The sequence below is a fragment of the Equus przewalskii genome, chromosome 15 (genome assembly GCF_037783145.1).
Source record: "Equus przewalskii isolate Varuska chromosome 15, EquPr2, whole genome shotgun sequence".
Classification (NCBI taxonomy): Eukaryota; Metazoa; Chordata; class Mammalia; order Perissodactyla; family Equidae; genus Equus; species Equus przewalskii.
In genome coordinates, this window is record NC_091845.1 from 81,181,389 (window position 1) to 81,199,811 (window position 18,423).

Genomic DNA, 18,423 nt, shown 5'->3' on the forward strand with positions numbered 1-18,423 from the left:
TGATCTCCTCTTCCACCACCAGCCCCTCCCTGCCTCTCAAGCAGGCGTGGGAAAACCTGCTGCTTCATGTCTCTGCTCAGTATGAAACGCCCTCCTTGAAAACAGTACCTAAAACAGCGCTGTCAGCCTCAGCTCTCTCGCCCCAATCCCATTTTACCTTTCTTCTTAGTGCTTATGTCCGTCCCATACATCTGTTTGTTGTCCTTCCTCACTCCACTAGAATGCATACTCCACTGACAGGAATATGCAACTCACAGAAGAAACGGTGACAAAATAAAAAAAGCTTTTATTTTGGCAAATAAAGAAATGAATCACTAGAAATGTAAGAAATAAAAAAGGAGGATAAAGAGAATCAAACCCTAGTTTCCCCTAAAAACTGGAAGAGATTCTTTTAAGAGTAATGCTGCTGAGAATTCCATACACCAGACCATCTGATATGCTGCTGGTGAGATGACAATCCATACAACCTTCTGGAAAGCAACTCGACAATATGTAACAAACAATACAAGAGTTCTCATCCTTTGATTTCAACATTTTGTTTCTTGGACCTATCCTGTGAAAACAGAAACCAAAGTCATTTTCAAGAACATCCCTGCAATATTATTTCTATTAGTACAAAATAGCAAACGAACTATAAATTCAATAATAAGGATAATAGTTACGCAAATTATGGTATAACCCCAAAACAGGATATCAAAATGTGACTTAAAAATCACGACTTGAAGGGGCCCACCTGATGGTGCAGTGGTTAAGTTCACATGCTCTGCTTCAGCAGCCCAGGGGTCCAGGTTTGGATCCCAGGTACAGACCTACGCATAGCTTATCAGGCCATGCTGTGGCAGGAGTCCCACATATAAAGTAGAGGAAGATAGGCAGGGATGTTAGCTCAGGGCCAGTCTTCCCCACCAAAAAAGAGGAGGATTGGTGGATGTTAGCTCAGGGCTAATCTTCCTCAAAAAAAAAAAAAAAATTATGACTTGAAGAGTATTTGAAGCCATGGGAAAATACAACACAGAGTTTTGCAAATAAAATAGAATACAACATTGTCTCTTTATGCTTGTCAGTATGTGCATGTTTCCCAATTTTATAAGGAAAACATCTGAAAATAAGTGAACAGAAAAAAAAGGAAAAAATACTATCACAATGTTTTATACTGTTTACTAATGATAGTGGGATCATGAACAAATTTAATTTCTTCTTCTATTGTCTTCATTTTCAATTATATGCATATATTTTCACTGCAACCAAAAATACAATTTTCAAGTGAAGTAATACCATCTTCATGAAGTCTGTCATACCCTGGTCCTTACTGAGTCCTACTGGTGCTTCAACATTTCTTACAAAAGCTCTGTCATTTCTTTCTGGAGCTTTTAGAATGATTTACAGATGAAAAATATTATTAGAAATGGCAAATCTGACTGCACACTGGCCACAAGTCATCAAAATAAATCCAGATTCACCAAAGATTTTTATCTTCACCAAAATGAAAGCAAACATTTTTGAGATGTATCACTTTAAACTCACACACAAAACCCAAAAAACTAAAATTCCCATGGCAGCGTACTAACCTACATAGGCATGTATGAACCTAACCCACCACTTCCAATCCAGTTTTGTTTGCTCATTTTAGCACCGAAGTGTGTGTCCTTACCACCTGGAAGTGTCACGAACAATAAGCAAAACAAATGCAGCTTAAAAATAAATAAATGCCGGGGCCAGCCCCGTGGTGTACCGGTTAAGTTCACATGTCCCACTTCAGGGCCCAGGGTTCATGGGTTTGGATCCCAAACATGGACCGAGCACCGCTCATCAGTCATGCTGTAGTGGCATCCCACATACAAAATAGAGGAAGGCTGGCACAGATGTTAGCTCAGGGCTGATCTTCCTCAAAGAAAAAAATAGTAAGTAAATAAATAAATAAATGCCATGGGGAAGAGCCTAGAGCCTAGAGAAGTAAAGTCAAGTAAAATGAAACAATATTTGCCTGTCCCAACTCCAAATAATTTTGAGGAAGACCAACCTTCTAATTCTAATACAAGATACTCCTCTGTAGATATGCTCAGCAGAAGTTTCAGCCAAAAGCTTATTGTAGTTTCTGCTATGAGCAAATAAACTACAAAAACAAAAAAAGGGTTACATGAAAACAAAACTTTCAAATAAAAATCACTAAAAATAAACCTATAATTACGAGTACAGTTATGGTGATCCACAAAGTTTTCTTTGGTACTTTTGCTTTCATGAATACTTAAGAAGTGGAGTCAAGTCAAATCTCTCCGTCCTAAATGAGCCAGAATTTTTCTGTTATCTCTTGACCTTCTCAAGTTTCAGAAGCCTTGAGTAAGCCCTAGTTGTTTCATCTCAGAAAAGTGACTTTAGCAAGCTAAGTATTTACTGAACATTAATAGAGTGTTGTATAAGATGAAAGCACTGGAAAATAAAAAAATACATCATCGAAAGTCAAACACTATAAAATTGCAATGAGATAGCTGCACTACACTGTGCCTCACAGAAGTTATGACCCATTGGCCTAAAAAAGAGGAGGATGAGAGCATAAATTCCTATTACTTAGTTGCCTCTATTTTATAGTTTTATTTCATTTTTCCCATGAATTTCTTTAGCAATTGTTCTTCTTGAAACTTGAGAAAGCATCCACAATCTTGGAACTTTATAACAGAGTTCCACGTCAGTAAGCAGAGCATGTGCTTCACGTAATGCTGAGCCCACGGGTGAGTCCCTACTGCCCCAAAGACTCGTCATAAAATTCTGAAATTATTGAATGACTTGTCAAGCTTTGAGAAGAACAATTACTGAAGAAAGTCAAGGAAAAAATAAATACAAACCCCTTGGAGCTAAGCTTCTAGGTATAAATTATGTCCCTTGTTCCAGATGCATTCCTATGAGATCTGGGAGACAGATGGTCTTCTCATTACTTTTGGCCATTTCTATTGGTAAGCATGATCCGGAAGACGTGGGTTACCCTACACCAGTGTTCCAGTCTTCCACTGTGTGTGGGGGGCAGGCAGGGGGAGGGGATAGGAGGGGAGGGGAGGGAAAGGGGACGGAGAGGAAGAAAGGGAGAGGAGGGAGAGAGGGAGACAGACACACAGACAGGCTGCAGAGGCAGCAGCTGAATTCTGCTTTCTGGAGTCTAGGCACCAGCTTCATGTCAGCAGTCAATGGAGACAGCTTCCTGATCCCTGAATTTTATTTACAGCAGCATTTTGGTAACTCCGTAGTTCTGTGGGAAGCCTCCTGATTCCCTGCTCTGGGACTAGGGTAGTGACCTCCTGGTTTGGTCAACTCTCTCTGCTGTTCTAGGAGTCAGTGCTGGGGGCTCAGCCTAAGGCCGGCTCTCCCAGCCTTTCCAATAATTGTGTCAGCCCATAACAACCTTTGTTAAATCCTCTTCTGTGCCAGATATCTGAAATGGCTTCTCCCTCCTGAATGGAGCCCTAACAGACACAGGTGCCCAGTCCTCCCATCTGTCGTGAGTGCGGTGAGCCCTGGGTTACCTGACTACCCCTCTGCAAGGCCTACAGGCAAAGAAACTCCCAGAGGCTTGGAGTGCCGAGCACAGCAACTCACAGATTTGGTACCCACAATAAGAGACGCTGTCTCTGTCCTCTTGTGGGTTAAAAGCCAGCTGAGAATAGGAAGTTAATTCACATGAAAAGACTGAGGATAACATACTAAATATCTAATTAAGTAGCAGATTAAACACTAGCGAATAATATCGCAGGAGGCCAGCAAGGAAGGGAGAACAGAGCACGAGCAGACGCCTTGGATATATCACTCAGCACCTCGAGATTCAGTTTCTCGCATGGGAGAAGCAGGGACTGTGGTAAGGGAAAGTGTTCAAACAGATCATCTTTAAGAAAGGTTCCAGTTCTAATAAAATGATTTGGGGACATATTGTGACAAAGCGTCATCAAAAACAGCTTCATGAATGGGCAAAATGGAGGCCTTAAAAATGATAAGCAGGATTTTGACAGTGGGAGGGAACTGGAAAAACAGATAGGACGAAAAAGGTAAAGGCCTGGTATCTTGGCTGAACAGTGAGGAGCCCAGTATGAACAGAGAGTGAAAGTTGGGAAATAATGGTAAATACGTTTGGAAACAGAGAAGGAACTGGAGGCTTCTGAACAGGGCAGTAAAATTAGAAATGCGCCATCAGACTAGAGCAGAGTTTCTCAAATGTAGCTCTGCTGACATCTGGGGCTAAATAATCCTTTCTTGTGTGTGTCAGTGGGGGGCGTGGTTGCTGGGCATTGTAGGATGTTTTAGCAGCATCCTTGGCCTCTAAAACAGGATGCCAGTAGCATCTACGACTCATGACAATCAAAAAAATGTCTCCAGGCATTACCAAATATCCCCTGGGGGACAAAATTACCCCTGGTTAAGAGCCACTGGACTCAAGAAAGATTAGTATGGAAAGATGAGGCCAGAGTAGTAATTTAAGAAGCGATATAACTATTTCATTCTGTGATGCGTGCCCAGACCAGGAGGTGCAAACACACATTAGTGAAGAGGTCCTGCGGGAGCTACAGCGCACAGGAGTGCACAAGCCCCACCTACAAGGAGAGCATCCTCAGTGCCAGCCAGCTGTGGCTGCCACGCGGCAAGGCAATCAGGGTTGCTAGGCTTTCCTTCTTCTCTCCTAAGAGAAAGAAATGCCAGACTTTTAGCGATCTGTAGCCTAGACTAAGGTGCTGATACCCTGGAGAGGGGTGTCTAAGAGGAGAAATTAATGGATCCTGATCAAACAAACCAACTATAAAAAAAACAGTTTTGAGAAAAGAGGGCAAGAGTGAACTTGAATAAGTACTGGATGCCATGAAGGAACTACTACTGAGTGTGATAACAGTATTAAGATTATGTTAGAAAAAGGTCTTATCCGTTTGATATATTTAATGATATATAGATATATATACCTAATATATATATGCTTTCCATTATAGATGAAACAAAAATCACACAGAGAGAAAATAATGGCTGACTCAACATATCTGAATATCAAGAATAAATCAGAGGAATGAGGAAAAGTGACTTCAAAGTTTTGAATTTTAGTAAGTGATCAAAAAACATCACCACAGAGACTGCACTACTAAACTTACTATTTATTTCCTTTGAGTTCCCTTAGAAAAGCCTGTCTTTGTATCTTCACTTGGTAAAACTTATTTTCAAGAATTCATTGACAGCCTACACTTTTCTCCCCACTATTAATCAGAACACAAGAATTAATTCCATACATTCGAGATTCCACTTTAGAATAATGCTGATTAGAATTATACTGTTTAAAATAATAACATTCATTAGTAACACTTATTGAGCCATTTCTGTTTGCAGACTCTATGCTAAGAAGGCTTTTACTGGCATTATCAACTTTAATCCTCAAATCAGCCCTAGGAGGCAATTACCATTATAAAGAAACCATGATTCAGAGAGGTTAAGTAACTTATCCCAACAACAATCAGCAAATAAGTGGTAGAGAGAGGAACTAAATTCAGGCTGTGTGATTCGAAAACTCCATCCCCTTAAGCATTACCCTACACTGTCTCCCACAGGGCATCTTTCATAGTTAGCATGCAAGCAGCTTATGAGCACCTGGCCTTGAAATTAATCATGCATCCCAGTAAGCCCGGCAAGCTCATACAACCTTTAATTCTCAGTTAGAGGTGTCTACCCCACTTCCTGTACGGTGGACCCACTCTGACTATACCTAGGAAGCAGACATCCTCTTCCATACTGCCTCGGCAGTTGCCCCAATGTTTGAGGAGTAATATAGCATCTTCCTCAGATTCTTAGTAATATATTCAGGATGAAAGTGGGACCAACACAGCTTTCCAGATAATTCGAAGTACAACAGACTTGTATCTCAATTTATCAGAACTACCAAGAGATGTGAAGTGCCCTCTTCCACCAGGGAATGCATCCATGGTTGGCATCAAAGAGGCACAGTGTCTGTGTTTTTGAACCTCTGCTGATCACCAAGGCAACCAGCTAATTCCCTGCAACCAAATGAAGAGCAAATCCAGTACCGCACACTGGCTCGGTGTGCACGTCCCACCAGGGTCCAAGCGCACGAGACTGCAGGCTAGGAGTCATGACACAGCAAGAATGGCTGGGACATGGAATTTATTACGGTTAATATAAAATGCTACACCACCGATTAGCAAATCCAGATAAATAAATCCCTAATATGAAAATATTCAAATCATATTTCTGCCTAGGACATGTCCAATTTTGCATAAGCAAAATTCCCCTTTGCTAACATTTGGGGCAGTGACTTCTTGCTCAGGTTTACCTGAATTAATTGTTTGAACCCATTCAAATCACATATTTTACAGTTTTCTAACATGTTTGCAAGCACTGTGACCTCCTCTTCTCCACTTAACCTCTACCTCCCATCACCTCTTCTGAATAGGACTCATTTTCAAAAGGATTTTCTAAAATTCAAATGTGCTATAAACTAATTAAAGTGTGGACTATGCTGACACTTATTAAGAAAAACTCATACCTTGCACCTACAAAGAATTTAAATCCAGTCATAGAAAAGGGGATATAGGGGCAAGCCCCATGGCCTAGTGATTAACGTTGGCACACTCCACTTCGGCGGCCCAGGTTCAGTTCCCGGGCATGGATCTACACAGCTCATCGGTGGCCATGCTGTGGCAGCAAACCACATTCAAAACAGAGGAAGACTGGCACAGATGACAGCTCAGGGCAAATCTTCCTCAAGCAAAAAAGAGGAATATTGGCAAAGGATGTTAGCTCAGGGCAAATCTTCCTCAGACAGAAAAAAAAAAAGAAAAGGAGATATAACTATCAGTTGCAGTCATTTCTTAAGTTTTAAAGTAAGCTTCTTAGTTTATCTTTTACTTCAACCCGAAAAATCTTCCCTATCCCCTCAGCCATAAACCATAACCAACCGACGTGCTGCTGGTCCCGGGGTAACTGAGCCGTTCAACGACTTGCTATGGAGAAGAGGGAATTCGGCTGTTTGGGATTATACACCCTATGAAAAAACTCTATGCTTACCATTGAGGGACATAAACGTATCAACTTCTTTATATGAAGTAGTTTATCATTTTAATAAAAGATTTTTCTTCAACCTTACCTAACTGCAGGAGAAACATCTGCTAATGTTTACTTGCTTACTCAATAAATCACAGATAATATCCAAAAACAACATCCAGACTAAATGGTTCTGTGATATTTGGTAATCTTACACTTGAAAAAGTAACAACTGTATGTGTTCACAATTAAGGCACCCTCTTCCCCGTCCAACTGTTTTATTTGAACTGCTTCCTTTAATGAACGCAAAATCCTGCTACAAACAGTGGGACAAATCACCAGAAGAAGAGAATAAGCATTCGGCGCCACCATCTCCTCCAAGGATTGAGTCAAAGACTATACCAATCACTAGATGTGTTCTGTTCTAGAGGTGCAAAGACATGGAGAATAAACACTGCTGTGACAGTGATCGAACAGTACATCAAAGCAAGTCCAGGTCAAAAGGCATCCTGACTTTCTACTCCATTCTTAAGGCTTAACAGTAACCTCTGTGGCTGGCAAACACATACGTGTACACACACACACACACGCACCCAAATACTTTCCTCCCATAAGCTTTCTTTTTACTTACCATGTTTCTAGTTTACTAAATGCAATCACACGTTAAAGATACTTAATGAATCTAAAAAGTAGATCTAGGTGCTTTGACAACTGTTTCAGGAACAACTGAGAGGAGAGCCTCCAATTTTTAAACAGCACATTTCATTTAAAAAATTCTTTAACTTCTAAAGAGCTACCAGCATCATTTTCATTAACCAATAAGACTTAAACAGTCAGGACTGAAACACAGGAATATAAAGGTATCTTTAAAAACAGCTTATAATATTTAAATTTACCAAAGAGTGATTCTTCTCAGAAGATGGAAAATAGCTCCAGATAAACAGCAGACTGTTTTCTCCTCTCTTATAAAACACTTGCAATACTTTTAAATGTAAATTTAATTCCAGTTATTCTTGGCTTTACTTTCTTACCTCTATATCAAAATTTAATTAGGAAAAAAGCAATATCAAGGCCTAAGTCCAGCTCCTGATGGAATAACTAGAATATTAAAATACAAAACATTTATATCTCCACTTCCTTTGGCCTAACAGATACATTTAATAGTAAGTTTCTTTGAGGCCCCTTTTCTGACTCCCACAGCACTTTTATCTCAACCACACATCCTAACACTTAGAATTCAGGAAACATCAAATAACAGAGCTAGAAAGATCATAAATTACAAAGGCAGTCCGGGAGGCAAGGCTGGTGAGCGGAGGGCTGGAACTCAGATCGAGGTTTGCAGATGCCCGATGTCCACGCTCCTCCCTGGGGCCAGGCTGCCTCCCCATAAGTGCCTCTTTGATTTGTTCATGTTACATATGCATCATTTTTCCTGAAAGGATCTTAGAATTTCAGTGTGGAACAGGAACTGAGCCTGGTGTATTTTTTGTTTGTTGTGTTTCATTTTTCTATTTTTCCTCCACGGTTTTTCCTCTGTTTTCCCCCTGAGTTACATAAGGCAACTCAGAACACAGACTAGCCTTCAACAAATAGCAGCCGAATTAAATTTTGAACTAGTAATTTGTCACACTGCAGAGTATTACTATACAATAGGAATTATTCTTAGCCTACATTTGTGTCTAAGAAGTTACAATACTGTTGGTAACCTCTAGAAAAAATGTGCTCTGGGAGAATTTTGAAAGTTTAGTTAATTAAATAAATGCATATTTATTAAAGTTTGTAGAGTCAGACAAGCAAATGTAAATTACTACTCAAAGAATTAAAGCAGTACCAAAAGAGTTATAGGCAAAACTGCATGGAAACTTTCACCCACGGGAGAAAAGAGATTGCCTCATGGCTCGGCTTATCCTGCTACATCCCTAAGAAACTATGAAAATATCTAGTCCACCTATGTCTCGGGAAAACACTATCGTATTTCTCCTCTGCTACTCACACACAATACTTCTGGCACCAGATTTGTGGGTTTTCCCCACACCGACCAATTCTCCCACACCTGCTGAGTGTCCTGCAATTCGATTCAACTCAACCAGAATCAGCGCGGAGCCCGCAGCTTAAGGGCTGGGTCCTACACGACTGCCCCGCTGCAGACGTCAGGTTAGCCACAACTTCTGTCTTACTGGCTACAAATCAGAGGTTCCCAAGACCCTTCCTGAGCTTTGATAATTCGCTTGAGCAGCTCACAGAATCCAGGGAAAAGTTCACTTACTATTGCTGATTTACTACAAAGGATATTTTAAAGGATACACACGAACTCCAGATGAAAATATACACAGAGCGAAGTCTGGAAGGATCCTGAGCACAGGAGCTTCTGTCCCCATGGAATTGGGGGCACTAATCCCCTATCATGGAGATGTGTTCACCAACACAGAAGCTCCCCAAACCCCAAACTTCAGGGATTTCTTCATCACGAAGGCAAGATTGATTATTAAAATATCTTCTAACCCTCTCCCTTTCCAGAAGATGGGGGCGGGGCTGAAAGCTCCAAGCTTCTAATCATGGCTTGGCTGTTGTAGTGACCGGCCCCATCCGGGAGCCCAGCAAGAGCCATCTCAGAACAAAAGACGCTCCTAGGAAATTCCAAGGGTTTTAGGAGCTCTGTGTCAGAAATGGGGGTCAAAGACCAAATATTAGCAGAAACTGGGAGCAGAGACCAAAATATGTATGTTTTTAATTTTTTCACAACCTATTAACATGTATCTACCCATGGATTTCATAGACTACAACCCTGGATAAGAAAGAGCCGTCTGTGTAAAAGAAAATGGTAAGAAGTAAGGAACGAGATCAGAGTGAGGAAGAAAAGCTGAGCAAGGACACAGAACCTATGAACCCCTGAGGATGTGCCAGGTGTGTGGGTCTCTAACTAGAGTCAGAGTAGAATAAGAACTCTGAGTCTCTACTTTGTAACTCTGTTCACTTCTTTGCTTTGGTGATTTTCCAGTTTGGGTTTTGTTTTGTTTTGCCCTTGGTTACCTAGTAAAGTCACTGTTTAAAAAATTCCAACCCTGTTTAAACTAAACTAAGAAGAAAAGGAGAATTGTCCTTCTCTAGACGTGGCCAACAGGAATTTCAGAGGCTCTGGACGAGCAAGCCTCTCTGGTCACAGTTGTGGTGCCAGCTGGAGGCCAGGAAAGACCCAGCAGGGCTGTAGCAGAAGAGGGGGCACCTTGCAGACAAGGGGCCTCAGAGCTGCCTCAGGCATGCCTGGAAAATCCCATCAAAGGCCAGTTTGCCCTCTGCATAACAGCGCTGTATGACTGCCCCAGGTGACTGAATTAGGGAGGTCATTTTAGTCTGCCTGCAAACCCTTAGCCAGTTTCTTTTTTTTTAAGAAATAATTTAAATTTTATATTTTTTGAATTATTTTTTGAGATGCTGAAATCACTACTGGTGTTTAGTATGCTGCTAGAACCAGGAAGAAAAGGTTTGAGAATGAATCATTTTAAAAATCTAGAAGTAACTAGCTCCCTTCTTAGCCTTGTGTGTAGCACCTATAAGTAATTAGCGTCCTAAGGCCCCATAAAAGCTGCAGCTGCAAACCAGCTAAACAACAAACTACTCAATGACAGAGCCCTGCTAATAGGACATTGGCTGTGATGGGGCTCTGTGGTCACCGGAATTAAGATGTATAGCCTCTGAGGCTTTTCAGGAACAAAGCCCCCGAATCAGGAACCCAAGATGCCAGGATTCCACGTACTCTTCCACTTGCCGCTGCACTGCAGAGGGTGAGGCTGTGTGGCATGACACATACTCAACATCTCCTTAGTGCCCTTGAGCATCCGGGGCTGACTTAGGGGAGAGGGGTGGCAGGTGAGAGCGATAAACACTGCGTGTGTTTGAAAATTCCTGGGTGCCCTAGGAATCTTGACTGTATGGCGTCCACAGCACAGAGGAGCAGAACCACAGCATTTAAATCATAGGAAAACCATCTCCCTCTTTCTCTTTGGAAGAAAATTTAAAGCAGAATAAAAGGAATTAGAAACTAGCATTCCTTTAAAAATTTGAGAATATAACTCTAAAGAAAATGAGCAGATGATCAGTTAATGTAATAAACACTAGGATGTCTTATGCGTCCAAAATAACGAAAGCAATATAACAATCAATATAACAAATGAGATTTCCTTTTAACCCTGGCTCATCTTAGAAACTCAACCACGTTTGTTAGAAACACTTTCCTGACCATTTAGCCCCTCATTTTAGCTGTATGTCCTCCAAAAGTGTTACGTGTATTAAAAGCTTTATAGTGTATATTTATTATAATAAGCATGTTCTTTGAATTGTATTGAAATTTAAATGTAGGTGATTTCTTTTTCATTTCTAGTGAAGATTTTGATTATAAATAACAGTAGTTCTAGGAAATACGAGCCCTCAGACCAAAGGGAGAGGATGCTCAGACATAGTAGATCCCGTCACTGTGTCTTGATACTGACCGAGGAGTGTCCCCAACACTCAGAAACTTGCATGGAAACGGAAACTTCCTGTGGGAAGAGTAAAAGTTAAAAAGAACCATAAGAGAAAAGATTTCAGTGTGGATTGTTCTTGAAACAAAAGCAAAGACTCCCTACTCGCTATTTGCTCAAAGTTTTCTCCATAATTGGAAAAAATTTAATTTCTAAGCTTATACGGACTAAATTTTAAGCCAAATTTCTCGTAGCAGAGTAAAAATAGTAAATAAAGCATATTTCCACACTAACAAATTAAGCATTGTCTGACCTAATCACATCTCCTTTAAGAAATTAATTGAAGAAGGGGAGATATAGCCACATTTCAATAGGAATAAAAAATGATTTTCCAAAACTGCTACAGTATGCTACTAATACAATTAAGGTCTGAAAAATACTTATGAATCAATTTAGTAACTAAGTATGTAAATGCACTAACCTGAATCAGTTTGTTTTTTAACAAAGAGATTTATATTCAAAAACTAAATTAAAATTATTAACAGAAGTTGAGTTCCCTCTTTTAACACACAAAAGAAAATATGTAATGGAAATCCTTCCTCTGGGTATAAAAATAACATACCTCCACTCTTTGAATTTTGTTTTAAAGTAAAGTTATCCTGAGTGGGAAACATTAAAACTTATTTGAAGTTACTGTATTTTTAAACTATAAGCAGTATCTTTTGAAGGGGCATTCTTGTGACACAGTTAACCGGGAGGTAACAGTTCTGTACTGCTACACCAACTTCAGTAGCAGCGGCACCAAACACAGCTTGCCACACTGAGGCCTTAAGCTAGTAAGTAACATAAGGACAACAAATCGTAACATACTGTTAATAATTCTACTACTCTGGATAACTATTTCTTGGCTAAGTAAAATCTCAATAGCTCTGAAAATTAGTTCTGTTATTTACGTTTAGCTTAGCGAAGCAAGCACACCACAGTAAATGCAAACCAGTAAAACGTAAATGAAAAAGATCTGTCACTTTAAAAGCCACCAATTTCTCGGCTTAGCCTAATTTATAGCAATGGTTGAAAAATAAAATACTCATTGATAAATGTGCTAATTATTTCCTCCCAGGAATTAAGCCACAAATTCATAACCAAGTTTCCAGACCAAATTTCTAAAACACACACAAGCTCTGAAGAAGAAAAATGCATTTCCTTTCCAACCAGCCATCAGGGCGTCTTATTCATTTTTGATCAGGAGTACACTATTTACACCACAGTACATGCTAGTTAGCATCGAGCACACCGTTTAAAAAGATATAACGGGGAAGCTCTATGCTAGAATTGAGAACACCATAGGAATCACTGGCAAAGTCTAAAATGAAAAACAGACCTCTCAAATGCCCAGAGCCAGCAGCTACTGTCCAGAATCCAGCTCTTTCCAAGACAGCACAGATCTGCAGGAGACACAGCTCAAGTGGGAATGTCATCCCCTAAGGCGAGAGTCGGCAAAGTTCTTCTGCACAGGGCCAGAGAGTAAGTATTTCAGACTTTGCAGGCCATAGAGTCTCTGTGGCAACTACTCCACTCTGACTCGTGGCACCAAGGCAGCCACGGACAACATGTAAATGAACGGATGTGACTGTGAGCCCACAGACTTTACGGACCCTGAATACTGCATTTCATAGGACTTTCACTTGTCGTGATATATTATTTGTATTTTGATATTTTTCAATCACCTAAAAATGTAAAAACCATCGTTAGCTCACTAGCCAAACAAAAATAGGTAGCTGTTTTTGGTCCATTGGATTTGGCATGTGGGTCATAGTCTGTCACCTCGGGCAAGGGCCCAGTTTTCCTTTAGCTTGTGGCTATCCCTTTGCCCTCTATTTACATAAACCTACAAACTAGGTGCCGTCTATTTTAGCAAAGCATTCCATTTGCTTCTTCAGGGCTCTGATGGCCAGTCTCTATTTCTTCTTCATAGGTCCCAAAAGTCCAACAAAACAACGAAGAGATCAAGAGACACGGAGGACAGCCTGAAGAAAGGGCACAAGCCCCTCTTTTGTTGCTTTCCAGCTATGTGATCTTCTGCAAGTTACAGAACCATTCCACATCTCCATTTCACCATCTATTAAAAGGAAAGGATTGTGGTACCCAACCACCTGAAAGTAATTGTGAAGGGGCAGCTTTATACTGGGTATGGCAGGTAGGGCAGAATATATTACCTGTGGAGCAGAGTCGCCACCACAACTCAGAAACAAGAGCTTGCCTGATGCTTCATCACTAAGTTGCTAGATTGTGGCAGCGCACAGGTCCCAGGTAGAGAAGGGAAGCTCAGTGAAATGAGTGAACATCCTGTGAAAAAGAGCAGCTAGCAATCTCACTGACTGCGTGCCGCTGTTCATAATTCTCCAAGTGAGCCAGAAACTCAACTGACATAAACTTCTTTGTGTTAAAAGAACAGGGAGGGTACTGTGAAGAACCCCAAAATGAATTAAGACTCAATCCTTGACTTCAAAGAATTCACAGTTTATTAAATATCAACATTTATCACACAAAGCAGGTTACGTCTCATATAAACCAGCTACATTAAGCAGTCAGACAGGGAGCCAAAGAAACATAGCAAAAGTAAGAGTTTCCCAGGAGCCAGATTTAAACAATGAACAGAATTTCAGGAGAACAGGCAGAAATAGAAATCTGAGCGTGTACAGTACATGTATACATCTAGGATTGTAGGACATGCAGATTCACAATTCCACTAGACATTACTAAACTGTTCTCCAACGATGTCACGCCTCCATCAACAGTTTGAGTGCTTCCCATCCTCATAACAGCTGGTACGATCACAGTTTATATTTAAAATGCTTTAGTCAGTGTGATGGATAGAAAAGGCTATCTCAATTTAATTTTCATTTCCTGCCCTCACATTCTGTAGAGTTGTTTGTATGGCTGTTTTTATATCCTGAAATAAAAGGCACAGTCTATTTAAGGATGACAAGTCGTTCTGAGCGGCTGGAGTCCAGGACACAAAGTACACAGAAGACAAGCCTCTCTCTCTTCCTTCCAGAGCTTTCTCTAGGACCTTGGTCTTTCCCTCTCCACCCCGCAAATTACCGGTTTACATCAGCAGATACGGACAAACCTTTCCTTTCCTCCTTGAATGTGCCAGCGTAAATTAAAGAGTTTATAAATGAACATGGTTGAAAAATACTGGTCTTGACAGAAACACCTGAAACCATTTCCTCCATTTTTGCCCCAAACTTGGTTTCTTTCCAATTTAGATCATAGAATAGTCAAGGTACCCTAGAAAACCAAAAAGATTTTGATGCAGGTCTGGAGGCCTGGTTGTAAATGTTTGGCAGGAATACATCCATTCTGCTCCTTCTCTCGTCTAGAAGGCAGAAAAGTGCAGGAAAGGTAGAGCAGAGTATGAACTGGATTTACTGACACTTATCAGGAGAGTTTTGGGCTCAAAAGCTCCCATGGGGATAAAATTTTAAGATAAAATTCCCATAAATGATTCTAGGAGAAAATGATTGTTTTTAATCAAAATCTTGCTTAGATTCTTTCCATGCTAATAACAAAGGAACAACCAAAAAAAGAATGAACACAGCAGAACGCTCAGTAAATATAAAAGCAAGGTTCTCAACTCTGGTCAACACACAGCATCAAAGCTAGGAAAAACTATACTCCAAAAATTGATTAGTGTGATTCAAATGGCACATTCTCTACTACAGCGGAAAAATGGAAAATCACTATAAATATTTGCTTTCAAAAAAAGAGTCCCTATTATCATTCCAGTAACAGTATAATGCCACATTGCCTCAACTACACCCAGATTTGTCCAATCCAGTGGTTTTCAATCCTGGGCAACTGTGCCCCTCAGGAGACATTTGGCCATTTTTCAATATGAGACATTTTTCATTCCTGCACCTAGAGGAGGTTCTCCTAGCAGCTAGTGGGGAGAGGCCAAGGATGCTGGTAAACATCCTACAGTGCACAGGACAGCCCCGCAACAAAAAATTATCTAGCTCAAAATGTCAATAGGGCCAAGAAACCCTGGTCTAATCTATTTCTTCATGGCAACCTGGGACATGGTGACAAATATCAGGGGTTAGAGATGATAAGCATTCTTCTTAGACTTCCTATTAAACCAGACAACTTAGAATTCTAAAGTTTGCTTGATATTTACATAGATAAATAAAAACTTTCCAATTTAGTAATTTTCAGTTGTAATATTTTAGGGACAAAATGGAACAGAGTCCATGATTCTAGCCATCTTATCAGCAGTGCACCGTGTATATTTATTAGCTTACCACATCTACCTATGCAAAAGTTCATAACCAACTAGCTACTGCTAGCTCCACCTATTACTAACTAATATTTTCCTGCATTTAGGCGATAACTAAAATCCCCATACCCACCCCCCAAAAGCAACCAGTCCTCAGGTTTCAGCAATGGGTTTTAAGTGGTCATTTACTGATGAAAACGTTTGTATCTGAAGTTCCCTTTCTCTGACGTTACAATACATTAAAATTTTACTATCTTCATAAAATTTAAAAGCAAGAGTAGGAAAGGAAGATGATTTTGACTATAAACTTAAAGTCAGCTACAAAGAGACGCCTTCTATGAAAAGTAAAGGGTGTTGGTAACAAAGTGAAATAAAATATACAAAGGCTGAAGAGGTCCCTCTAAAGTAGCAAAGCCCTTGGAGGTTATTTAATTTCCCAGTAAGTCTTCTTGGATGCTTCAACAAAGAAAGTCATTTTTCTGGGGAAATTTTTTTTAAAAATCTCCATTTCCAAGTTTGCCAAAGGCAATTTACTTGTCTAATTTCTAGTGTTACACTAGTGTTTTTAGTGTTACGCTAAAAGAAAATTCTAAAGTTATGAAAATTTAAAGGAACCACACAGGGTTCAGAAACCCATTTTAAACCCATCATATATCTGAGAGAAAGAAAAGCATCATGTAACTGACAGAAATACATCTGAACGCTCAAGTTTCTCAAGCTAACAAAGCAAGTACTGTTTGGCAGGAATGTAGAAAGATGGGCATCTTAGTCCACTGCAGTTTTCTGAAACACTTAAAGATGAGGACAAAACTATTGCTACATGGATTAGCTAAGCTCTACACCAAATGTCAACTAGTGAATGGAAACCTGAAATAGAAATTTCCATCCTTGTGCTTAAGGAAAGTTCAAGCAGAAAAAGAAAAAGTGCCTAAATGCTCCTAATTAGGAAAAAAAAAAAGTATAGCAAGAGGACATTTAAATCTAAGATCTAATTTCAGAGAGTTGAGCAGAGTTAGCGCACAAAAGCGGAAAACTCCAAGGATGTCTCATGTGCAGCAAACGGCAGCAAAGTATGTTTAAAGAAACATGTGGTGAGGCTCTCTTTAATCTGGCTGAATGTAAAAAGTTTTGTTTTACATGAACTTGACTAGACTATTTGCTGTAGTTCCTTCTGAAAACAAGACACGGCACCAGGCTTAGGAAGAGGCTGGCTGGGGGAGAAGCTGCGCGTCCACGGCTTCCCCTCCAAAGCCCGAAGCAGCAAGGCTGCCGCCTGGAGGGACCCGGGAGCCTTACGGAAAACAACCAAGGTTCTGAGCGTTGTTTTTGGCAAGGCATAGGTGTTACCGGCTGCTTCCTGGGGCGCTGGAAGGAATGTGTCACCATCAATCAGAAAGTACACTGAGCCCCGTGTTTAGGTCACAAGGGAAAGACTGCCTCGTCCAACACGGATAAGTCATGCCAACTCCAGGAAAGAAGGAGAAAAAGTTGCGGGGAAAATGTGGGTGCCCGGGAACCTGCAAGGCCAAAAGGAAACCCCCACTTGTGCAGAAGCGAAGCTGGTGCGCTCTCAGGTCCCCGAGAACTCCCGGAGCCGGCAGGGCGGCGCTCCCACGCTCCCCGGGGGACACAGCGCCCGAGCGCGGTTCCGGGGACGACCTAGGCGCTGCAGGGCGGAGGGACAGTCCGCCCACGCCCCTCGGGGGCCCCGGGGAGCGTCAAGCCCCCCGCCACCTCGGCGGCCGGAGGAGGACGGGCTCCCACCTCCTCACCTCTGCGGCCCGGGGGCGGGGGGGACCGGCCCGCCCCGACTCACCTGGCGAGTCCCGCGCGCCGGGCGGCGGATGAATGAACCGCCCACCCGGCCGAGCCTCGCGGGACGGCTCACCTGTGGGGATGCCGGGGGCCTTCTCCGAGTCTGCCCCCAGGCAGGGACGCCGGGGCAGGAGGACGAGCGCCAGCAGCAGCAGCCGCGGCCTCGCCGCGCACCACCCCATCTTCGGCCCCCGAGGGCCCGCGCCGACTCCGCTCCCCACCGCCCCGCACGGCCCACTTCTCGCGAGAGCGCGGGGGCCCGGGCCGCCCCGGCCGGCGACTGCGGGGGGCGGGCGACCAAGTGCGTGCTGCGGGCCCGCGGCGGAGTCGGCCGTCGCGGAGGCTCAGCGGGGCTGGCACCCCCGGCGCCGCGGGCGGTTTATAGGCTCCCCGAGGGGGAGGCGACGGGGCGGGCCGCACCCCGGCTATTGGCCGCCGGCTGACCCGCTGCGCGCGCCCCTGCGGTCGCCGGCGCTCGGGCCCACGTCTGGGGCTGTGCGCTCGGCTCGGACCTATTTAAAGCGTGTCTGGGCTACGTGTGGCGGCTCACGCAGGGCTGCGGCGGCCGCGGGCGGCGCGCGCCTCGCCGGGGAGTGGGCCTGGGAGCGGGGAGGGGCGCCCCCTCGGTCCCCCCCGCGCCCCCGCCCCGAGCTGCGCGGGCCCCGCAGGGGGCGCGGTCGCCCTTCTCGGGCTGGGGTCTGCGCCGCGGTCGGGGGGACTGCGCATCCGCGGCAGCCTTGGTTGAGTGGGACCTCGCCATCCTCCAAGCCGTGGAAAGGGACGCCACCTCCACCCGCCCCCCCCCCCCCCCCCCCCCCCCAGTGAACTCGGGGCTGGGTTTCTCCTGCAGACGGA

General features: G+C 42.8%; 1 protein-coding gene across 4 annotated transcripts in view; it reads right to left on the minus strand.

Moving 5' to 3' along the window:
* Positions 1-18,126, minus strand: part of PLOD2 (procollagen-lysine,2-oxoglutarate 5-dioxygenase 2) — an 87,854-nt gene extending 69,728 nt beyond the window's left edge. For 2 of the 4 annotated variants that reach the window (XM_070577592.1, XM_070577591.1), the window contains exon 1: positions 17,570-17,923. In XM_070577592.1, coding sequence (XP_070433693.1) covers positions 17,570-17,750 — 181 coding nt within the window. In that variant the 5' untranslated portion in view covers positions 17,751-17,923. Of the gene's footprint in view, positions 1-17,569 lie in introns of all 4 variants that reach the window. The other 2 variants (XM_070577593.1, XM_070577594.1) reach the window with 2 other exon arrangements.
* Between the last annotated feature and the right edge of the window lie 297 nt (positions 18,127-18,423).